At 42.7% G+C, this 24,936-nt stretch overlaps 1 protein-coding gene across 3 annotated transcripts; it reads left to right on the plus strand.

The window, feature by feature from the left end:
- Window positions 1–1,105: 1,105 nt before the first annotated feature.
- On the plus strand, window positions 1,106–24,682 carry PODN (podocan). Of its 3 annotated transcripts, XM_064719830.1 has the most exons (12): window positions 1,106–1,277; window positions 2,067–2,256; window positions 4,589–4,833; window positions 6,317–6,410; window positions 7,966–8,030; window positions 12,115–12,224; window positions 14,462–14,618; window positions 16,070–16,185; window positions 18,034–18,691; window positions 20,976–21,124; window positions 22,730–22,937; window positions 23,996–24,682. In XM_064719830.1, the coding sequence occupies exons 2-11, from the start codon at window positions 2,172–2,174 to the stop codon at window positions 22,902–22,904; spliced, it is 1,854 nt and encodes a 617-aa protein (XP_064575900.1). In that variant the 5' UTR covers window positions 1,106–1,277; window positions 2,067–2,171; the 3' UTR covers window positions 22,905–22,937; window positions 23,996–24,682. The 3 variants fall into 3 exon arrangements, with proteins under 3 accessions (XP_064575900.1, XP_064575899.1, XP_064575901.1); XM_064719829.1 differs by having other exon boundaries at window positions 1,106–2,256; XM_064719831.1 differs by lacking the exon at window positions 2,067–2,256.
- Window positions 24,683–24,936: the final 254 nt, after the last annotated feature.

Here is a 24,936-nt window from a genome sequence, read left to right on the forward strand (position 1 = left end):
TCAAGGTTGCCAAGTCTGTCCTTGACCAGCACAGGGGCTTTTTGCTGCTGGGCAGTGCAGGAGGCTGTGTCCTGCACAGGGGGCTCTGTGCCAGCCCCATGGCAAAGCACTCTTGTGGCACACACTGCCTGTCACAGCAGCTGTTTGCTCAAGGACCTGGTTCTCTGCCATCTGTGTGGTCTGAAGAAATAATCATACCAAAGTTTAAACTGAGTCTTCAGCTTCAGTTTTTAAACCTGGAAATGTTTCTTCACACAGGCTGCAGCCACCACTCAGGAACATGCAAGAGCATGAAGACTCAAGTTTGACTGGAAATGTCTCCCTCAGCTCATTCTGTGCTGTGAGTGTTGCATGGAAATTCTTTGTTCTGAAAGCTCCAGAAAGCTGCAGTGAACAAAACCAGTGGCTGCTGAGTTCATGTGCCATGGCAGGGCATAGCCTTTGGCTTAGTGGTGTGTCAGAACAGTTTTAGACAGATTTGACTCCAGCTCTGGTTTTCCTGAGAATTTGTGTGGATGATGGAAATGCAGCACTGGGCCTGGAGAAGGGAGATTGTGAGTCTGGGGTACGTTGATGTAGGAGAGTAAGATGTGGAAGAAGTGAAAACTTGGAGGAAAAAAAAGCCTGTACAAATAATTTGTAGCACAGTGTGAGGGTGCATTACCTTTGCACATGGCATATCTGGTGTCTGACTCTTGTGTGCCTCTGTTTCCCCACTAAAGGAGGCACAATGCCCCTCTTTTTATAATGCCCTTTACTTCCTCTAGATGCTACCTGACAACAAATTACTGTACTTCTACAGCAAAAACACAGATAAAAATGCACTTTTGGGGAAGGTTGAATGCTGGTCACTTCCTCTCCCTTGTGGGCTGCTCTGGCCTCCATAGTGAGTGAGGTAATCCCCCTACTCCTCCTCCCTGAAAAAAATGTGCACATTTTGTTTTATGGACTCAGGGTATTGTAATACAGAAAGGGGAGCAGGCAAATGTGTCCTGGATCTCTGAGTCACCAGGAAAAAGCAGCCAACTTTGTTTTGTTTTTATTTTGGTTTCAATAAAAACACACTTCCCACTCTAACATTTCAAACTTCCACGTGGCACACAGGGGGATCAGTTCCAGTTGATATAAGCCTGGATGAAGAGAGGGAGGAAATAACTTAATTGCTTTAGACTTCAGTTCAGCTGGAGTGGAGAGGAAAGAATCAGCGTCCCTTCTTTGGAATTCAGCAAGAAGGTCGTGTTGTTGGTGAGGAAAGAGCTTCTGCAGGTTTTGTGGAGGTACTGTATGGAGCACTGCAGGGCACTCACAAAGCAGGTGGCTTTATATTTAATATAGTAACTGCTGTCAGGGGAAAAAAGCTGTGCTGCTTTCTTGGGAATATTGCTGCACTTGGAGCATACTGTTAGCAAATATATCTTCCTGTTCTTTCACCAGGAATAGGGAAATAAGAAATGTGAGGCTTCTGGGCTGAGTGTCTGTGTCTCTGTGTGTGTGTAAGTGGTGGAAAGTCCTGATGTTACTGCTGTAATGCAGGGCATAGAGGATAAGAAGGGATTGAGTGGATGGGGTGTCACAGCACATTGGGGACTTTGCCTGTTAGACATTTGTAGTTTCAGCCTATTGATCCCTGGTCCCCAAAGATCAGTTAATGTGTTGAAAAGGAGGGAGAGTTAAAGGGGAAGGAGATAAAATGCAGGAAAAATGCTGATCTATCTGTTCCTAGCTAATTTGAACCAGACCCCCAGAGAATGGGAGGACATTCCCACCTGGAATTCAGATTTGGGTTGAATGCAGCTAAACTCAAAGATGTAGTAACAGTGCAGCTCCAGTGTCCTGCAGTGAAATGCAGAAGCACACACACTGTCTCTGCCTCTCTTCTGCCAATTCCTGCATGCTGGCTCTTGGCTTTGCTCACAGATTTTACAAACTGTGTTGACAAAAGTAATGGGAGATTGTTTATTTCCCAAGTCTTTATATTCAGGCCATAGCTGTTTCCTCTTTCCTACTCACATTTTCCTATATGGTGGCTTTGGAAAATTCCTCTCTGATTTCGCTGGGAAGTGCAGGAAGCTCTCACTGGTAGAGGGTTGCCTGTTACTCTCTCCAGTTCTGCTGCTCACATCTGGAAAGGATCTGGCTTGGAAAGGGGAGACTCACTCTGAGCTCAGTGCATGTTACTGACATGGCATGAGCTGAGAGAGCCTGTGGGGGCAAGAGAAATGTTCTTCTCCATTCATCTCATTTCTGACAGCAAAGGTGAGTTTTTCTATTTTTTTTTTTTTTAAAGCTGGCTTGTCAGACAACCTGCAGCAGCAGTCTCCCTTTCAGCTGCAGCTTTTAGCAAGGATACTCAGTGTAACAAATTCAGTCAACCTGTTGATTTTGAAGGAGAATCTTCTCCTTCAGTGAATGTTTTTCTATCTGTGTGTGTGTGTCCTGTGAGAATGTGTGTGGGGAATGATAGGTAACAGAGATGAGATATTTTGAAAGTGATTCTGTTGTTTATTGGGGGCACTGTAATCACTGAGAAGCATTCAGTAACTCCTGAAACTTCAGTTTACCTCTTGAGACTGTGCCTTTTGTAGCACTCCCGTGCTGGGAGGCACTGAAGTGCAGGTATCACTTGTGTCTGGACTCAGAAAGATGCAGCCACAGAAACCCCTGAGCTGGTTTCAGTGTCGCTTCAGCCTTTGGGTGGCAGGACCTGCTCCAAAGCCCACCTACAGCAAGGGAAGGGGACTGACTCTTTCTGGTGGGTTTTGAGCTACTCCTTTAGAAGCTTTCTTAACAAGGCTTTGAATCAGGCCCATGGGAATGAGCTGAAGTAGAGTTACTTCAGCCTTTCTTTGAACTAAAAGAAAATCACCATCATGCCTGGTTTGACTGCCTGCACTCCAGATGTGCACAGATGTTCCTCTATCCAAAGTGTCTCCCTGTGCTAGAGCAGCAGTCCCTCCAAAGGCATTGTAGCAGACACTTGCATATTGATAAGGGGGTGAGATCGCCCCAAAATCTTAGTGTGCAATAGATAGAATATTTCATGTTAATTTTCTGACATCTTTTCAGTGACAGATGTGGAAAAAACAGCATGTTGCAAACGTAGAGAGTCCAAGAAAAACCACAATGTAACTGTGCTATGGGAACAGTGGTGATACTGTTACAGCAGAGCTGATTGAGACCTGTACATGCAAGGTTTTCTGTCTATAGTTTCTTTGGCAAGTGTCTGTAAGGGTGAGCTGTTATATAGGAAAAATACTTTCTTAGAGATCTGAAATACTTTCTGAGATTATTTTCTCTAAGATTTCTGAAATATTTTCTGAGATTAGGTCACCAAATACTAAGGATTTTACTAATCTACTGTTGCCATACTCATATGGCCAGTTTTGGTCCCAGTGTTAAAATCTGCCATACAAGGAAAGTTCTATAAAAGAGGTGAATTTCATTATATTCAGCTGTTACAGATATGGAAGCTGTAAAGTAGTGGAATAGGGGAAAGAGAGATCAAGCACAATGATGTGTGTGCATGTTTGTAGCAGACAGGACTAAAGCAGAACCAGCGTCCATGTTTTGGGATGCTCTACCCTGTAGTCCCACTTGCTCCCATTTCTTCAAGTCAGTGTTTTAAAAACTTACTTAAGACTTTCATGGCCATGACTGAGAGCAGCATGTCTCCAATGCTTCCCAAGCATCCAAGCTCTCTGAGAGAGCTCCTGGTGCAAAGCTGCAAAGACTTGTGTATGGATGTAAATGGAGACACAGTTTTGACAGCTGCCAGTCTGGTTCTGTGGGGTTCTTGTTTCTGATGCAAAGAAGGAATCTGGATTAGTAGAGGTGAAGAGAGTATTTATTTGATAAGGTCATTAATTCATTGTGCCTTTTCACCTTAAAAGATCAGCCTAAGTCTTTCTCATTGCTGTCAAATCCTTCTGTGAAAAAATAGCTGAGAGGATAAATGACAAGCCATAACCAGCTCTGACTGCAAACCTTTATGTATGAAATCTGAGAAGGGCAGCAAGTGGGACCGAGGGGGCTGGGTTAGGGCCAGCTGGCTGCTCCAGTAGATACTCAACTTCTGTTTGGATTATTTTAACCTGCTGCCAGAAAGATAAAAGCTGAACATTAGCCAAGTGTCTTAGGTTCAGATCAGCACTCTCCAAAATCCATAGGAAGCCCGTTCTGTTTTCAGTAGCTGCGAGGTTTTGTTATTGTTCGATGCACGTGTAGCAGCCCCTCTGAGATTCACTCCTGACCAGCCTTTATGTTTAAATAACGAGAAGAGTTTCTTCCTATGGAAAACTGTGAGGAACGGTACGACAGACAACCACATTGAATTAACTTTGCACAACCTCTTCCCTACATCTGGGGGATCATCTGGCGTTTCTCAATATAAAAAAAGCAATAAATATCTCGGGGAGTCGGGGCCGGTGCGGGGGATGCTGTCGGACCCACTGGTTGGGCAGCGCAGTCCCCGGAGAGCCTTGAGGGGCCGCGAAAGCGCCCCGGGAGAGCGGGAAGGCGGCGGCGGGGCCGGGGTGGCGGGGCTCGGCCGGGCCGGGGTGGCGGGGCTGACCCGCTGTCCGGCCCGCAGGGGCGATGCCCGCCGGGCGCCGGGCGCTGCTGGCGCTGCTGGGGCTGCCGGCGCTGCTGGCCCTGGGCTGCGCCGCCGACAGCGACTTCGCCGAGGGCGGCCCGGAGCGGCGGCGGCCCGGGCCCGGCCCCGCCTGCCCCCGCGACTGCGGCTGCACCCAGGAGGGCGTCGTGGACTGCGGCGGCATCGACCTCAAGGAGTTCCCGCTGCTGCTGCCCGAGCTGACCAACCACCTCTCCCTGCAGGTAAGGGCGCGATCCATCGCCCCTCCCGTGCCCTCATTCCGGCCCTGAATCCCGGCTCCTTCCCTCAGCCCCGCCTGGGCTCCCGGCGGGAGCAGCAGGTGCAGCGGGCCCGGCTCCTGGTTATCGGCATGCTCTCCCCTCACATCCAGGGAGATGAAAAAGAGTTCCACATTCTCTCATTTTGTCCAAACCAACAATTTCTTTTTTCTCCTTTCGCCAACCCAAGTCTCTGGTGGAGCCCTTCCATTTTGAAGTGTCTTTGAAGAATATGGGCTAAATGACAAAGAATTCTTTGGACAGAATGGTGTCTTAGTTCAGACACAGTGAGCCAGTCCAGAGCACGGCCAGCCCATGTCCCCCGCTGTCCCACCTCTCCCTGCAGCACATGAACTCAGCAAGGAGCAGGTGTGACATGGCCAGTGCCACCATCATGCCAAGTGTCATGCCTACAGCAAGTGGTCCTGCTCCAGACACCTCATGTCTTGTCATGAAAAGGTCATATGAGATGTGAGATTCTAGTTTCAGAAAGAAGAATCAGGATGTCCTAGACTGTCAGCCGCTTTCTATGCTCTGCTCTTAGTTACTTGATTCCTGTGACCAGCATTTGGGCAGGTGTCCTTTCCCTGCCAGTGCTCTGGCACCTGAAGGGCCAGAGCATGGCAGCCCTGTGGCTGTGCCTCCTCAGAGCAATGGCAGTGCTTGAGGTTTTCAATGCCTGGCCCTTCACCAACTGCTTTTGGTTTATTGCTCCAGTCTGTCCATTCTGTCCAATGGACGAAATGCAGATTTTGTTTAGAGATTTTCTACAGTTAGAAAAACTGTAATATAAGCTGGCACCTTCCTCAGCAGGTCTGTCCCTGGCGTGTGTTAGCCATGGCTCTTGCCTCTGCTACCAAAAGAAAAGAAGCTTTTTGGAGCTGCAGTTGTCACTTTCTGTGCACTGGCCTGGCTTCAGGACAGTGGATCCTTGACTGGATGCTGAAGCTAGAACCACTCATTAATGCTGGAATGTTAATCAACATGTTAATGAAAATCTGATGGCAGTCACCCCTGACAGCACAACCAGTGCAAGTGAGCCTGGTTAGATGCTCCCTGCCCGTGACCAGTGGTTTTTAAAACATCCCATGAATAACAGAAGCTTGGAAATCCAGCATGCCAACCTTGTAACAAATGCTTTGCTGCAGCTACAAGGTTTGGCTGTGGCAGATGGACTGTGGGCCTTGCCAGGCATAATCACACTCTTTGTGTGCTGCTGGTGCATAAGCTGGATATTCCTGGAGATGAGCAGAAGTCAGGCTTTCAAATGCTCCTGGGTTTGGATGTTTTTGGTTTGAGATCTGAGTTTGGCTCATTATGAGAGAAGTCTTGACAGGGATTTGACATGGTGGGTTCACTTCCAGTTTTTATTGAAGTTCACAGTCTGGGTTTACTGGGATCCTTTTTGGATTACTTTGTTGATGATTAATACTCTCCATTTTCTTAGAATAACCAAATAGAAGAAATCTTTCCAGAAGAGCTTGCTCGTCTTTATAGACTGGAAACTCTCAATTTGCAAAACAACAGGCTGACTTCAAAAGGTGAGCCACGGGGTGGACAGAGCCTGTGCCTCCAGAGCAGCAGCTTGTGCAATGAGGCAGTGACAGCTGATAAGGAAAGCCAGGGTGATGGATTGCTTGGTTGGAGCAGTTTGCTGTGAGCCTCACTCCTCTGGCCATCTCACAGAGCATGGAGACACTTTATCATCTGAAGCACAAGACTCAGTGTGGAGGAATGCAGCCCTGCTGAAGCAGTGGAGGAGAGCTGGCAGCAGCTCGTGTGCTGTGGCGTGAGATCTCATCCAGGAAACTCCCTCTGCTCCCACAGGCACTTCCATGCAATGCACTTGAGAACCAGAAACGTCCACATGCTGAATGGTTTCCTCCTGAATGACCTTGTTTAGTTCAGTCTAGTCAGGCTGGGCAGTTTGGGCCAGTTTTGTCCTTGTCAGATTTGGTATGAATTTATATGTATAATGCAAATAAGGACGCTTCTACTCTTCTCAAACCACTTTGATTTTTATAGCCAGGTTTTGCTTGTCCAGTCTCATGCTTATTAGAGAAACTTAACAAGGGGTTTAGTGAGGAAAGTAAAAGAAACAGAGGAATTGGAGTAAACAGTAAGAGAGGAGGATATGGGATACAAAAGATGTAATTATTATTAATTTATGTGTCACCCACTTGATCTGAATGCTCTTTTTATCTTTACTGAAATGACAGAGAACAAAATTTATTGAGAATGTGGGCATATTATACATGGGCCCCAAGGCACAGCAATCTTACAGAGCACAGGGAAAGCTGTGCTTATTATATCCAGCCTTTGACACTATTACCTTTGGGCCTGCATGTTTTCTTTCACAAGCTTCAGTGCAGCCCTGAGTTTCCAACGTGTTTGGACATGGAAAATAGCTTTGCCTGTGACAAGTGCCAGGTGAAAGTGTTTCTTGCAGGCTTTCCATTGTGACAGCAGTTGGGATTTTGTCATCAGCTGGATGTGGAGTGACTCAGCTGAAAATTAATAATTATTGGGAGAGGATAAGCCCTGAGTTGGACCAGCTCTCTGAGCTGGTACTGTTTGGATACCTGAATTGTGGAGGAGCAGAGCAAGAGGGGAGTTGTGACATGCAGGTTATTTTAGCAATATAGTCATTCATCAGGTTGATCTGATCACTAAGCAACCTCAGATTATATCCTTGCAAGAGAAAAGACTTGCAGAATCTTATGCAAATTACAGGAGAAGGTTCTCTGACAGTGTGGTTGCTGCAAGCACTGACAATCAGCCACAGGGCAGATCTGCACAGCTCTGTACCTGACACCTGCCAGTGGCCTTGGCCACAAGCCTTGTGTGATCAGGATTTTAAATAGTCCTCCATTGCTCTTAACAAGTGTGTATTGTTTGATTTGGTTTGTGGGTTTGTTTTTTTCTTTTTCTAGTTAAAAGAGATACCAATAGATGTGAATCACATTGTTTCAGTGGCTATAAAAAGTGTTTCAATCTCACATGGAAGGTACTGAGAGGGAAAGCTGCCCTGTGGTATTTTCACTCAGAAAGGCAGAAAGGTGCTGATGTCACTGATTAGTTATTCCTATTTTTAAGGGTTGCCAGAGGAAGCATTTGAGCATCTGGAGAACCTGAATTACCTGTACCTGGCAAACAATAAGGTAAGAGACTCTGAAGCCTTTTAGAGCTCTTTTCTAATTGGGTTCTGAAAATTAAATGAGCAAGTTGTCGATTCTTGTAAAAGGTATATATTACATAAGTAAAACTGTGCTAAAATGATACTCTAATGCAGGTTCATCTAAGGTCAAAACAGTATGTGAAGTTTAGAGGCTACACATGCAGGTATATTTTGAACACTTGTTTATTTGTGCACCTGGTGAAAAGATTCCCATGTGTAGGGAGGTACAGAAAGCCCCTGCATGCAAAAATTACCACTGACTTCAGTAGGCTTTGGGGCAGCTGCATGCAGATTTGGTTCCTGCCTGTATGTTGGGTAATTATATGAAATGCTGCCTTACCAGATGAGGCTGGTTGAAAAAGTTGTGAACAAACACATCCTACTGCCTGTGTTTGAACCACGAAGATCTGTGAAAATGCATTTTTCCCTGACTCCCATTTTTATTAGGTTGGATATGGGGAGAATAACCCCCCACACAGTGAAACTGTGCCAGTCATTAATTTCTTCTTTTAGCTCCAGTGATAGGAGCTGAATTTCTTCTTTTGATGGAGAAGATCCCAGGTGCTTTCCTATTGTGACCCAGGTTGGATGTATTGACAGAAGCACATCTTTCCTGCAGAAGCTAGGAAATGAAATAGTTCTTATATACCCTTGCATCTGGGTGGTTCCTGTTATGGCTTCTTTTATCCCCAGTGGTTCTCCACAAATATTTGCTACAGAAGAAATTAGGATCCACAGAAAAATATAAGTTAAAACATCAGGCAGAGCTTCTTTGTCTACAGAAATCCTGCCCTTCCATCCCACCCTCTCTCTCTCTGCATGTCTGTATATATATTTTATTATCCTCTTAAAATCTGGGACCATTTGATGTTCTGATTAAATACATGTGGCCACATTCAGGTTTCAGTCAGGCCAAGACACATCCAGAATCACTCCATACATTTCTGTATGGAGTGATTGAGAATAGAACCCATTCCTTAGTACAGTAACATTGTGTTCTTTTCTCTCTTTCAAGCACCATTTCCATGTAATAATCTTGGCAGTTAATAACTCCATAAAAAGGAACAAGCCAGACTGTGACTAATATTCCAGAACCTAGCACTCTGATTTTCCCTGTGTAACAAAACAAAGTGTTTGGTTTTTCTGGCTTTGCTGCAGAGAGAAAAGAATCCCAAAAGAAATTGCAAACATCAGCGAATGTCACAAGTAGTTACAGTGACAAGTTGTGGACCCACAAAAATGACACATTTCTTTATAAATCACAAGCCAGGACAAACCAGATTGGCTTCAGACTGCATCTCCTCTGCAGCAGGAAACACTGGGGATCAAGTTACTGTGGTGTCTGGAGGAGAGCAGGGATTTGCTGGTAGTTTGCTTCTTGTTTTATGGATTATCTTAATGCTGCTTTATCTTCCATTGTGATCCCATCAGATGTGGCTAAGTCATCTTTCATTAAACTGGCACAGTTGGTCAGAGAAAAGAAATGTAAGAGACTAAAAGCTTTCTGTGGCCTCTGAGTAACAAGTACTTCAAGTAAAGACTGGATGCTGTAGTTTCCTTTTTAAGTTTTCACCCCACTCTCATGTTTTGTCTCTCTCAAATAGAGTGCACAGTAAACCTTGTTAATGAGAGAAATTGTTCCACCAAATGATAGACCAGATCCTGAGCTGTCATTATTGACTCTAAGCAGGTGATTTTGGTGACAGAAGGTTTACATTTCCCCATATCCTCAAAGTGATATGGGATTCACCTCAATCCAGCACTTCTGTTTTTATCAAAGCTTCATCCAAGCAAGAAAAATCTGAGCAATTCAAATCTGGTAATGACTTTTGTATTTACCTTCTCAATTCATTAGTTAACAGTGGAGAAACACTCTGTCATATGGAAAGGAAGGTGCAGCAGAAAGCTGAAAGAAAATTGCAGTAGGAGAAATGGCAGATTGCTTCTTGTTAGGCAATAAATCAGACAAACCTATTCAAGTCAACTTTATTTTTGCTAACACTTAAAGCAATCTGGCATGAATCCTTCAAGAAGGTAACCAGTGAAAATCAGTCTCATGACCAAGTGCTGAAATGCCAAAGCAAAATCCTGAGCAAGTGAAAACTCTTTTTGGATTAAACATCTTTTTCTCTTTCCTCTTTCTTGTGGTTCTTATGTCTCTCATTTCACATGTCTGAGCCATGCCCTTTGCTTTGTACAAAAGTTATGACCTAATTGACTGGAGAAAAGCTTTAATGTACCACTGTGTATGAAAATGATTAAGTCTTGTTTCCTGTGTCTGAATTGTCAGTGCTACATCATGGCAGAGACTTATTGCTTTCTGAGGCACTGTCAGACCTTCTCAGTCAGAGATGAGTGCTTTTATCCAGCACCCTGCAATCATATCTCCCAGATCAGGAGGTGAGAGATTACCACCAAAGCCAAGAGCAACTGCAGGAATATGCAGAATGGCTCATTGCAGTGCTCACAAACCATCTGGAAATGCTGATAGGAGTGCAATTTGTGGGGAAGATCTTTTTGTGTGTTTGTGACACACAAATGTTTAAGACAGGCTAAGGATGGAAGTTTTGGAACAGCTGAAAATGAAACCCAGTAAATAATGTATTCTTTTTTTAAAAGACTGTTTTATGAGTCCAGTAAATTGGGAGTTCATGGATGGAGTTCATCAATGCACTCTCAACATACCAGTAGAGAGGGGTGTAGGCAGCCTTTAGATAAATACATAGTTTAAGGCTTGGGTTAGGCAGTTCTCCAATAAAGTGTCTGTTCTTTCACACAGTGTTCATATCTTAGATATTTTTGGTTTTACACTATTATTCATAACCCACTGCAGTTTTATGGTAATAAAAGTTTGAAAAATATGGTTTCTCGTTATGTGAGTCTTGCTGTGCTTTGTAGGCTGAAAGGACCAGGTTCTGTTTCACACAACAGAGCTGTGAGGAAGATCACAGTTGAACTTCAGGCTAGAAGGCAGATCCCTTCCATTGCCCCAGCCTCCCATCCTGATCTCAAAGAATTCAGTATCTGCCTTTGGAGTGCACATAAAACAGAGTGGTCTCATCAGTACTGCAGTGAACACCTGTAGCCAGGGTGGCTGCACCTGCTGACTGCATTCATTGTCTTCTCTACTCAAGGATCATCAGCATTGTGTTAAAAATTTGTTTCCCAAGGGCTTTATCTTGATACATGAAGCTTCTGGGTGTATGCTTGCCAGAAAACTGCCCTCCATCCAGCCTGGATTGTAAGCTGTACTCTTGGTTTGTGGGTGAATGACTTTGCTATTAACAGCCACTCAGTGAACCTGGCTATTGTATTACCTGGATGCTCTCTAAAACTGAGATTTCTTTGATCATTGTTTTTTACCCCACCAATTTGTTCAGATGCAGGTGCTTCTAGGCTTAGCTTTTAAAATCACTGATAAAAGCAGCAACAAGAGCAACACATTCACTCCTATACCTGTTGTCAGCTATAAAGTTTTGAGGACAGGGCCTTTCTGTACTTCCTGATGCATCACTGGTTTATTGAACGAGGTACCACTGTACCCTTTGCTTTGAAGTGCCATTCAATATTCCATCACTTGGCTCAGAAGTGTCCTGGTTCTTTGGGAGCCTGAATCCCCCCTGCAGAGATCATCATAAATGGCTGCAGTGGGGCAGAGGTGTGAAGTGACACCTCCCCTCCACAGTACACTTTCCTAAGAGAATGAGCACTAGGTCACTGTGAGGGGGGTTGGAGTTTTTTGGCACAGCAGACTGAGGAATTAGGAACAATAATAAGCAAAGTGTTTGCTCTCTGAATAACAATTTCTTGATTTCTTCCACCAAAAAGAGACAGGACCCTTCCAACCAAAACAAACATTTTCATATCTTAGAGCAAAAGTCTGTCTCCTTCCTGGAGAGATTAGTGAGTGAGGACAATTTGTTTTTGTTCATGAAATCTACATTCAGTTTAATTTATCTTTGCCTGTTTAGGGAAGATAAATTTGAAAGTGTTTTGCTGCTGCTCTAATACTTGGTTAAAACATTTGCTACATTTCATTGGAACTCCCCTGTATATTTCTTTTACAGCTAACAGTGGCTCCAAAATTCCTACCAAATACCTTGATCAGTGCAGATTTTGCAGCCAATTATCTCACTAAGATATATGGGCTCACATTTGGACAGAAACCAAACTTGAGGTAAGGGACTGGGAAGTAAAACAATACTGGTGTTCTGCCACTGCTTGGATGCAGTTGGTGGGTGATAAGAAAATATCTGGCTAAACTATATTATTGCCTACTTGTGTTTTTGGAAAGAAGCTGTTTGTTATTCTCAGCGTGAAAGATCAAACAAACACATTCCAAGGGCTTTTGCTAGCTGCCAGACACTTCTGCAAATATCAAATGAAGTTGTCCCCATTTTATTTGTGTATTTGATTTGAAAAGAACAATTAAGTTTCTCAAAATGGAGATTAGCTGTTTAGAACTCTCTAGTTTTATTATAGTCTGTTAATTTTTAAAAGTAAAATCAGGTGGAGAGGGCAGTACTCAGTGCAGTATAACTCAGTTCTATTCAAGGTAAGAACATCAGCACCTTCAGAAGGGGTTCATACTCCAGATCTGCTGCCAAAGGTCTCTGCTGAGTTCAGGCTGTGATTTTCTCACCTGGACTGACAGCAGCACATCCATGTCAAACCCAGAGGCACCCAGACCACCTCCTGTGAGGTGTGGCCTTTGCTGAAGGGGTTTTGAGTCAGCTGCAGCATCCACACACTGCACCATGCAGATCCTGCAAAGATCCCAAACTGTTGGGAGCAATTTGTGCAGCCAGGTTTGGAAGCAGTAAATTACAGCTGGCCCAGCTGAGCCCCTACAGCCCAGTCTTGTGATGAACTGAAGAATTTTCCATTCCCACTGAATTCATTGAGAGCTGGAGCTGCTCTGCACTTCCTGGGCCTTTAGTCTCTCAGGCTCTTGGAAGCTGAAAGGGCTGAGTCACTCACAGATTTCTGGCAATATCTCATGATGAAAAAGCTAGATTTATCCATGTTTTCTTCTTAATCTCAGGTGGAGATGCTGCTGTCTTTTGATTCCATATTAAAATTATTGTCTCTTCTGAAGTGATTCTCACACTTTCTATATGAACACAGATTTTAATCAGAACAAGAGCTAATTGATTCCCAAGGTTACTCATATAAAATCCCAACACAGTTGTTTCAGTTGTTTTTTTGCCCCCAGCAGAGTTCATGATCTCAGACTGATTATTTGGAGAGTAAGTTTTTCAGAAAGACAAATATTTGTGAGTTAAAAGTACAGCTGACCATGCAGGGTAAACAATACTTCCAGTGTAGCTCTGAACTCCCTGGAGTGTGTGATCACACAATTGTATTTCCATACTGAGCCTTTCCTTCCTTCCAGAAGGATGTTGCCAAGTTCTCTGCTACTGGTAGAGAATCCAAGAACAAGTTAAAAAAGCTCACTTGACACTTTTGCAGTTTTAACCTCTCTCTACAAATTTAGCTGCCTGCTGCATCTGGGGGTAAACACAGGAAAAGAAGAGTTAATCAAAGTCACTAAAAGCCTATAATTTCTTCTGTTAAAAAGAAGTAAAATGAATTAATTTAGCAGTTAAGCCAGTGAAAAGGAGGAATGACTTCATAGAGGTACATTGCTTTGTACAGAATTGAAATGTGTGTAAGGATGAATCAGTTTCTGAAAATCTGTTTGGAGAAACGATTTGGTGAGTATTAAAGGTTGGAAGTAAGAAGGGCAAAGGAAAAGTAAGAAACTCTGTCTCTCAATCCCAATGGCTCATTAAAAACCAAAGCATAGAAAAGAGAAAAGTCTGCCAGACTGAGTCAATCTCTTGTCTTTTCTGTCAGTATCCTATTCTGAGTTCCAGGAGTAGGAGAGAAACTGTTTCCTGGGCTGTTTCCAGCCTTCCTGGGAGCAGAAAGAATGGAGGGTTAAGAGATGGTCCTTTTACAAGACCTCCAGGCTGATTTTGTAAGCCCAAGCAGTCCAGACTCAATTCTAAATAGAAGTTAAAGGTGGGACCATATCTATTAAAAAGAGATGAATTCTAACCCTCTGGGTGAGGCCCCCACACTCTGTGTGACATTCTGTGTTTTTAAGCACTGCAAAGTCCCAGGCTTGCACTCAGTTTCTTGTAAAGAAGTTAAGGCCGCTTGTGAAATTTGTATTCATGTGCAGGTTTGGATTTTGAATAGACATATCTTTCAGAGAATTTGGGGCTGACCATTTGGTTTTGCATCTGTATCCCTTGCTAAATTAAAAGGCACATTTTAAAACCAAATCTAATTATCTGAAGGAAAGAAGAAAGATTGAAATTAAGCTTTAAACTAAGCTTTCTCTCAGTAAACAAAAACTCCAGATCTCCCTATCTGTTGACTTCGTCTTTTGCCTCCTTCCAACAGATCTGTGTATCTTCATAACAACAAACTTTCAGATGCTGGGTTACCTGATAATATGTTCAATGGCTCTAATAATGTGGAGATACTCATCATGTCCAGCAATTTCCTGAAGTATGTTCCAAAGAATCTCCCTCCAGCACTATATAAATTACACTTACAGGTAATGGCAAAAACGTTTTGTAATCCTTTAGGATTGTGACAAAGTACTGTGTTTGTGTGGGTTTCACACCACACAAGATATCCCAGTGCCCCTGGAAACATCCCCAGGCCCACTTCAAGGCTTGCCTTATTCTGTATTCTCAACAGTAGCTTGTTGTATTCTCCTTACTGTATTCTCAACAGTAGCTGTCTCCATCTCTTTCCTTTTGCCCATAAGCAATAGTGTGTTTTTGTAAATCCCCAGAACACTCACAGGGGGCAGAGATGCCTTTCTGTGTTTGCAGGGGGAGGTACTCAAATCCCTGTGTGGATGCATTGTTGGTCTCCTCCCTGCATAAAACAATATTAATACATATTAGAACAGGAAGTGCATCATTCCATGGCCTTGTCTCCATGAACTGCCAGGTAAGTTTGCCTCTAATGCCACTTGTCCTGACAGCTGCTTACCCACTCTGCACTGGCTTTGCTCATGGACTCATTTCACACAGACCACTGCTTCCCAGCACCAGTGGCTGCTGCTTGCTACTGAGCTGGCAATTCACTTTGGATCAGGAATTCCCTATTACTACAACTCCTCCAGCCATAGTGCAATAGCAGAGTTGTGCTGTTAACTACTCTCCAGCATTTTTGATTCCATGTCATCTGATTCTGATAAAAACACTTCATCATGTCTGAGCTGGAGATCTGAGCCTCAGCAATGGGAGAGCCACAGCAGTGGGGAGTCCTGGTCTGCTTGCTCTGAGTGTTGACAGCTCCTTGGACGTGCAGAGACTGGAGTCTGTTATCAGCCCTGGACTGAGGAGCTCTGTGCTGCCTCCCAGCTCTTTTCCCTTGAAGTTTTCACCAGAACTCCTGTTAAAGTCTAGAGAACAGGCTTCTCCAGCTTGAAGAAAAGTAAATGCAACCAGTCCAGTCCTTTAAATTGCTGGAATATCCCTCTAAAAATTTTCTCTTATTTGTCCCTTGCATTTTTTCAACACTTACAGATAACCATTATCTCCCAAAGGGGTCTCACACTGTGAGGATTACTCTTTGAACTTGTCTCCTTCCCTGCTGTCCCCAGCTGTGTTAAGGACAGAGGAGATGAGCAGAGAAATGAGTGTTTTATTTGCAAGTGCACCATCTGTCAGTAGTAACATTTACCTTGATATTTTGACTGGGAAAAAACAGGACAACAAGAAATGAGAGGCAGCCAAAAGTGGACCAGAAATATCTGACAGGTGTACTTTAAATGTGTTTTTTCTTTTACTTTTTATTGAGACACTCAGCCAAATTTGTCTGGGTTGGTTTCTTCTTTATATAGGTTGACAAATGAATCTGGTCCATTATAAAGCCCCTTAAATATTTCATGTCTAGCCCTTCTGAAGTTTGATTGCCCCTGCTAGTTGAACAGAACTCAAATGTTGTGTTGATTGATGCCAAATACTGTTCTTTGTGCTTGTGGTGATCTAGAGCAACAAGCTGGAGAAGATTCCCAAAGGAGCCTTCAGTGAGCTTGCTGGGCTGCGGGAGCTGTATCTGCAGAACAACTACTTGTCTAATGAGGGAATGGACAATGAAACCTTCTGGTGAGACTGAGATGTGCACTGTGTGCCTCTGTGTCTGTCTGCTCCCTCTGGGACAGTTGTGCATCCACTGAACAAAGGACACAGTAGAAAGTAAAGTTACTCAAGGCTGGGTGATGTTATGCATTTCACTGCTAAGTCTGAGATGCAGATGCTGCCATTCAAGAGCAAAGCTCTGGGTGAGTGGTTGCAGAATTGTTTTATACAAAAGACAGAACACTGAACATTAGACTGCTCCACTGCCTGCCACAGACCCGGTCACACCAGGTACTAAATCCCTTCTGGGAACAGCCACCTAGAACAACACTGAAAGCTACTCTCTGCTCTTCCAAAACAGTCTAAAGTGAGGTTACCTGGGACTTTCCAGTTTCTAGGGCACTTCACTGGGCATTAAAGCCAGACCTTCATCTTCACTGGAGCCACTTGTGTGTTTCTGTGAAGGTGGCTTGAAAGCAGCCCCACACACAGAGCTGTGAATTCCCCGTGCCCAGCTGTATCCCAGTGCAGGTGGTTGCTGGAGCAGGCAGGGATGCAGTGGTGCTGCTCAAGAGCCAGATGGCTGCAAAAGCTTTCCTACCAACTGGTGCAACAGAAATAGCCTTTGGCTGTCCTAGATTTAGCCTGGGACTTAGCACTTCAGAAATTTAACATTTTTTTCCTCTGCTTGCACCGAATGCTGCCCCTGCTCTACCTGAAAATCCAGGCCACACAATCAGTCCTGCATATAATTTAGTTCTGTAAACCCTCCTGATCTCCAGACACAAAAATATAACAAACTGTGCTTTCCTTTTCCATTTCCCATTCCCAGAAACCTCCCTTAGTAGTTTACTATAGCTGTGTTGAGTCCACCTCCAGGTCATGTTGGACATATAATTTCTGTTAAGATATTCCCATCCTGGGGAAACCTTACAAATGGCAGCAGTGAAGCATTTTACCTAAAGATTATATTTGTTTATTCAGAGCATGCTTGGATAGCTGGAACAGAAGTGTAGTAACCAGTAAGTAATGTCTGTAACACATTAGTCTTCCTGTTTCCTGAAAACTCTCTGGTCATCTGCAATGGGTTATGTTGTGTCAAGTAGATTAAAACTCTAATTTGAGCTGAGAAACTGACTTGAAATACAAGGGAATACAGGGTTCCTCAGTCCTGGCTGTGGAACAACCATTGATCCATATCCAGTTGGTATAAGTGGCTGGTCTGAGGATTTAATTTAGCTTCAACTGAGACCGTGGAATCCAGATTCAGTAGCTTACACAAAGCAGCTCTAGCCCTGACTCACTTCCATAATACTGGAGGGTCATGAGGAGTTCACTACCTTAGCCTAGGACACTAAGTTAGCATTTCTGCTTTTCATAAAAGTAACATTTCATCATCTAGAAAGCAGACCTGCCTTTCACTTTCAGCAAATACTTTGAGAGAGACAGAAATTACTCATGCTCAGGCTTTGTTTCTGTGAACTGAGAGCTAAACTCCCTGTTCTGGGGTGGTGCCATGGCATCTTCCTTGTGGTATTTGTTCACTGGAATTGCTCATGCGTTGCTATCTGGGACTGCAAAACTGATCCCAGGCCTCAGCTCAGTGGCAGTTTGGGGGTCTGTGGACTCTGGCATGTTCTCTTGCTGGTGTGGCTGGGGAGCAGTGGCAGTGCCAAGCCCTAATCCCTAATGGCAATATGGGACCTCCCTGTTTTGGTGTCCACATCATTCATATCCCAAGGCAGAAAAGGGCAGTCAGTAGTGGGAGCTGTGCTGGGCAAAAAGGCTCTAAAACAAAGATTGCAAAGTCTTAGAGCAAACTGGTTATTGTTTCACCTTGCAGAATCAAAATGTTTTCTTTCCTGCTTTCCCAAGGAAATTGTCTAGTCTTGAATATCTGGATTTGTCCAGCAATAACCTCTCCCAAATCCCAAGTGGTTTACCTCGAAACATCGTCCTCCTCCACCTGGAGAAGAATGCAATTAGGGTGATTGACAGAGATGTCTTGACCCAAATTAAGAACCTGGAGTACCTTCTGCTCCACAATAACAAATTAAAAGCCCGAGGTATTCACCCCTCAGCCTTCCATGGCTTAAAGAAGCTGCACACTGTGCACCTGTACAACAACATGCTGGAAAGGATCCCCAGCGGGCTGCCCCGGCGGGTGAAGACACTGATGATCCTTCATAACCAGATCTCAGAGATCAACAGGAATGACTTTGCCACCACTTACTTCCTTGAAGAGCTGAACCTCAGCTACAACAAGCTCACAAGCCCCCAGATCCATCGGGAGGCCTTCCGTAAACTGCGGCAACTGAAGTCCCTGGATCTTTCTGGAAACAATCTCCACACGGTGCCTTTTGGCTTCCCAAAGAACTTGCAGGTTCTGAAGCTGAAGGAGAATGAGATAAGCATCATCCCAAAAGGGACTTTGTCTGGGATGACAAAGCTGAGGGAACTGTATTTGAGCAACAATAAACTGAAAGTAAATTCAATTTATTCAAGAGCATGGAGAGAACTCAGCAGTCTTCAGGTAGAAACACCACCTTCTCTAATTGTTTTAGTGATGCTGATATCCTCATCTGTCTGCTAAATCAAATTATATAGCACCAATACTAAATGTGCTTGGTCCTCGTGATTTGGGATTGCATTGTAAGTGCTACACACTCTGTTTCTAGAGTAGAAATGATGTGCTGTTGTGCCAGAGGTGGGTACCTCCCACTGCTGGCCAGTCCAGCTTTGTGTCTGAATCCTGACAGTGTCCTATATTTTCAGAAAAACATCAGTGAATGTTGTCATTAAAACTGAAATTAGGCCTTTCAAAGAGCTCGTCTCCCAAAAGATTTAAAATCAGCTCTGAATAGAGACAGCAGGAGGAAGGAATGCATAAACAAAAACACTCTTAATTCTCAAAGCCCCCACATCAGCTTATAGTCAGACAAGCCAAGCTGTAGGATTTAGCAGCTCAGCTGGCTAAGGCACCTGGGGAGCAGCTCGGAGTCTGGATTCAATCAGCAGTCTTCTCATTTGCTTAATTGCTGGAGAAAGTTAAACACAAACCATAAGGCAGGCAGGAACAATCACTTTTGTGCTGAGCAAAATGACCTTTCAGAATTGTTACGCCGGCTGAAGGATTTGTCTGCATTTCCTTTCAGGCAACGGCCCTTTCCTGCAGTGAAAGGTATTGCCTGTGTCACACAGCAGCCACGGAGGGGGCACATGGCCAGGTCAGTGCACAGCAGAGTGTGCACATCTCAGAGCAGATCAGGGATAAGGACGTGCAGCATATGTCACACTGGCCCCCAGTGTGTTTTCAGACAATCCTGACATTAATCTATAGGAACGTTTCCCTTTCTGTTGTGTCTGGGAATAACCAATTGCTTGTTCCTCAGTTAATGTCAATCAGCAGTGCAGCAGCAGTGTCTGCAGAGCTGTTTGCATCAGCTGCAGATTTGGTCCCTGGCTTTAATAATACCTTTTGCATTTGTTTGGTGCCACACTGATACATGTGTGAGCAAATATATTTAACATGCAAAGCAGCCTGGAAGGAAGATGCCATTGAAAATTACAGATGGCTGGGATTGCTTTTCTGCAGCACCTTAATAAAATGTAGGTTGTTTTATTTTCAAACAAAAATGGGTCATGGATCCCTGCTGGGTAGCTGGAGTTGCTGGTTGGAATGATGAGCTTTCCTTCTCAAAGGTCCAGATTCACAGTTATGTGGAACTTTTGTTCTACTCTCCCTCCCTGCAGTCAATGTAAAGCCAGAGGTGTTGCTGACAGCCATTGGCCATCCCCACAGCAAACCCCACTCCCACTAAACAGGGTTCAGATAATAGCACAGACCTAAAGTTCTGCTGGACTAATGGGGCATTTATGGCTGTTGCTTTTCTTTGGAACAGCATTAATTCTTGTTGGTTCTTTCCAGCTGAATCTTTTTTATCATTAAGTGCTTAACTGTTTCTGAGTTGTTGCACTGGAGTGAATTTGGCAAATAACCATCCATAAAGATCCTGATCATGAATATACTTAGTAAATACTTCAGTCCACACTGTTTCCATGGAAATCACTGGAGACTCTGCAACTGCAAAGCAAGACATTTACATAATGGACTTGGCAGTACTGGGTTAACAGTTGGAGTCAATGATCTTAAAGCTTTTTTCCAACCTAAACAATTCAATGGTTCTATGATAATTGTTTTCCAGACTGGCATTATGTGAGGAATAAAAACACTGGAATGAGGACAATTGTTTGCAGAAGTGTGGCTTTGAGTAGTGGGTAAATAGTGTCAGGTTGGTGCTATGAAAATACTACAATACAGGATAACAAAACACTTCTATTGATCCATTCTCTTGCAAAAAATTAATCTGAAAAACAACCATGACCTTTAGTCCTGCTGTCTTCATACATTCTCCATGTTAGAATATTTCCAGATGGTTTTATGTGTAACTGCACCTATCACCATCCTCAGCCAGCAAAGTGTTTGCAGTAGCAGATGCCAAGGAATTCTCCTGCATATCTGAAACCCAGCCTGTTTTTAATTTACTTAAACAGACATGGGCTAATGCCTGGGGACAGAGATAAAGAAATGTTGGAACTCTGAAACAAACCAGCATGACATATCATGTGAAATCAGGATGCTCAACAGGAGTGTAAGAGACTAGAATTGTCTTGGCCACACTTGCCTTGCTGCAAATTAGAGGTAGATTAAATGATTTTATTCTATAATAAATATAACTTCAAAACTAAATCTCTTTCTGGTGTGTTTCTAATATTTAAATTCAGTTATTTGACCCCTTGTTGTCTCTTCCTTACAGTCACTAGACATGGCTGGCAACCAGCTGACATCTATCCCATTAGGCTTGCCAGAATCTCTGGAATATCTGTATCTCCAGAACAACAAGATCACAACGGTTTCAGAGAATGCTTTTGAATCCACACCCAAAATAAAGGGGATTTACCTCAGGTAAGGTCAAGCTTCCACTTCAACACACAAGATTTTTTCCTTCTTCATCTACTTTATAATTGCTTACTTTATAGAAAGTATTTAAAATCCTTGTTTTCTGAACAAGTAGATTTGGTTTGCACTAATATGTGACAAAACTGTATTCATCTGCTCAGAAACAACATGGATACACATAATAAACTCTTTTTAGAGAGCTTGTCTTTTCTATGCTTATTAGAATGGATTGGGCATGCCAGTAATTCTGGGCAATTAATGTTTAACATGATGTCATATTCCAATATTCAGCTGTGAGCCAAAAGTTTACAGTCCCCTTGTAGAAGTGCAGCTTTGCCTGTGTCTGTTGGCCCTGGATTTTGACAAAATCCCCCTCCAGTGAGGTGTGTGTGAGTAATCTTGGAGTTGTGTGCATTCCCTGGATAGCTTTGTCAGAAACAAGTGACAAGTTACAACTGTGACAGCTATGTAACCCAGTTTAGGGGCTTTGCTGGGTTCTTTCCCACTCTGTCAGTTGGATGAGGACTTTGGTTTTGTAGATGACAGATACTGACCTTTTTTACATGTAATGTAAACTCACAGTAACAACTGACTGAAGCAGAGATTTATAGCACACTAAGGGAATCTGTCCCTGTAATATATTCAGTTCTAATCTGATGGAATATTATTGAAAATATTATTTAGAAGTAATTTATTAATTCCTTAGTATATGGTTAAGCTGATCCAATGGCTGTGTTCAAAAAGCCTAGGCTGCAGAAGACTAAATATGGTCTTATTTTGACTATATGCAGCTAAACTGCCCTGTAGTTCTGAACAGTTCTGGAGCATACCTTTATGGATGAATGATTCCATACCAAGCAAATAAAATTACAAAGTCTGGTGTAAATTAGAGCAGTCTGTCTATTCAGCTGCTCACATTTATGAGATTTTAGTGAATGCTTGGATGTGAACCAGAAACCACATGCCACATTCTATATTTCTATATAAAGAAAAAAGGAATTTGCAAAACAGTTTTGCTAACATATTCAGGAGGCAACTCCACCCAAGCTCAGTCATATTTTTAATGGGAGGCCATTAATCATTGCAGTGCTGTGAAACAATAATATACATTTGGAATATTACACAGAATACAGTTCAAAAGTAACAGATCAGTATATGTGACAGGTTCATAAACTGCAGATTAGTTTATTTGTATTCCTGGAAATGCAAATAACAGCTGAAAAATGACTGCTTTGTGCTTAAAGGGTTACTTTGTTTTGAGTTTAGTAGATGAAGAATTAAACTGTCAAGGAATGACACAGAATTTTATGAAAAATCAGTTATACTTTAAAATATGGGCTGTGAAGCAGATGCTTTTCCTCTCTGGGAAGGAGAAAGGAGAATAGCAAGAGAAAGAATTTGTGGGGGAGGAATTCCAATATTATGATTTTTTTTCTTTTCCCATCTAGAGGAGTCAGCACTTCTAGAGTGCTGTTGTGAGTCAGTGTAAACTTAGAGTAACTTGGGTCAGTATAGAGTAGCTGCAGAATGGTTTCCTCTTAGTCCCCTAATTTCTCTGTTGTATATAAAAATGGGTTTCTTTTAACAAGGGTGCCTTTTTGTTTGTTTAAGGTTTAATAAGATTGCAGTTGGAGCACTGAAAGAAAGTACCTTCCAAAACCTGAAGCACTTACAGGTGCTGGATATTGAAGGGAACCTTGAATTCAGCAACAGTTCAAAGAATAAGGATGACTCAGAAGAGGAAATGGAAGATGAGGAAGAGGAAGAGGAAGAAGAACTGAGATAAAATGTGAAGTCACACAATCCCATCACATGGGAGGTAACACCTGTAGCTGAGTTAAATTAAGGCCCCAGTTTTCAGACTCTTGTGTAAATAATTCCAATTTACACACATGATTGAAGCGTAACAAGTGAATGTATTAACCCTGAACTTAAAGACTTCCACTAAAGCATGACTGGGAGTCACACATCAAAAAGGGTTGAAAATACAATATTTTGTAAAATGAAACAGTATATATCTGTTTTATCAGACTTCTTAATGGGCTGTTCTTACTGGCTTTTGTTTATAGGCACAGCAGACACAGTGGTTAGAGATGCAGGTCCTTGTTCACTAATTCTGATAACAAAAAATGCAAAGGTATTTCATAATACTTTTAAGCAATCACTTCAAAAGGAAAACAAAGAACAAACCGTGAAGCTTGCTGGTGCAGAAGACATGAGGTGAAAATAGATGACAAATTAAAGCAAGATTAGACCCATTGGTGTCTGTTAAATGTGTCATTAGATTACAAACTGTCTCAAGCAGTATTTAAATCACTGACCACTTGGAGGAGAAAAATAATGCTATACTTAGTGTATTTCTTATGGAAAGAATAGCATCTCTACTTGAATCTCTTTTCAACTGAAGGAAAAAAAGATACAGGGACAAAGCTATTTGAAGAATATCCATTCTTTTCATAAGTATAGTGATCTATTTACTGTATCTCTTAAGCATCTTACGTTCAAAGATGATGAGGTTCAGGATTGCTCTTTGCTTCTGCAGACCTAAGAGTGGGGAAAAAATAGTTTTGTCCCTAATCAACATTTTGTCACTGACACAAGGAATTGCTAGGAATAGTGCTAATAAGCTTAAAAGCTGATGGGGCTTGAAAAGGGCAGAAGGTACTTGGGAAGTCAAACATTAGCCCTCCTGGCTGAGTTATATGAAAACTTTGTTAGACAAGAAATAATTTATATCTACAGACTTAGGGTACATTCAAAATCAATCCTCTCTGGTTTAGTTTTGGGGCACGTGTGACATGGCAACAGGTACTATGTTTGTCTCATTCTGAATTCTGTATTCTATTATGTAACTTATTTTACTTTTCTGTTTTGCAGGAAAACATATGGAAAAATACATATATGTCTATGTGTATACATCTATATAGATATCCAGAGAACACTTAGCAAAACGTGCAATGAATTATGCAGAAACTGTTGTGGCACTGGGCCAGGCTCATGGAAGACAGTGTGTTTCAGTGCCTTATTCAGGGAGAGACCCTGAATGCCTTTCCAAAGCTTCCAAATCATCTTATACAAGACCCAGGATCATAAGGGATTGCTCTGGAACTCACAAAAGCTGGCTTTTGTTTCTTCTGTTTCTCTTCCCTCACTGTTTCCATCTGTAATAACAATATGGGACTGTTTTGAACACAGGCCTTCAAATGCCATTTTTGTCACTGCATTTTAAGTGAACCATGTTTATGCCTCCTTTCTTTTTCTCCACCCAAAAGAAGCTGTTCTTGGCCAGGGCAGATGAATATCTGCAGTAGTTTCAAGTGCAGAGCAGTGTATGAGGCATTTTGGTCATCAAGCAGCAGCAATAATTCTGGATGCAATTATTTCTCTGTTATAACAATGTGTATATTTGGATGAGAAAAACAAAATAAGGCTGGATCCAGTAATATTTTATCTCTACTGCTAAAACCTGCAGTATATTCCTGTTTTAGAAAGGTTTTAAAATAAAACAATTGCTCTTGTGAATATATATATAAATACATATATAAAATGTCTGCCTTTCAGAGCTTTGGTAAAGTTTCTGTCTTGCTGTTGTTTGCCCATGGGGCAGTTGGGTGAATGTCTCTGAAGGTGTGATCAGAGGATGGAGTGACAGGATGGAATTTAATGGATGGGGTAGAATTTTCCACAGTGTATCTCATTCCCACCAAGAGGCAGGAGTGAGACTAATGGTGGAGAAGAGATTAGTGAGTGAGGGCTGTCTTAGGAGAAAACCATTAAGTATCTAAAGAAATTTGTTTAGTTCAAGTCTGGAGACAGTG

The sequence above is a fragment of the Zonotrichia leucophrys genome, chromosome 8, assembly GCF_028769735.1.
Source record: "Zonotrichia leucophrys gambelii isolate GWCS_2022_RI chromosome 8, RI_Zleu_2.0, whole genome shotgun sequence".
Classification (NCBI taxonomy): domain Eukaryota; kingdom Metazoa; phylum Chordata; class Aves; order Passeriformes; family Passerellidae; genus Zonotrichia; species Zonotrichia leucophrys.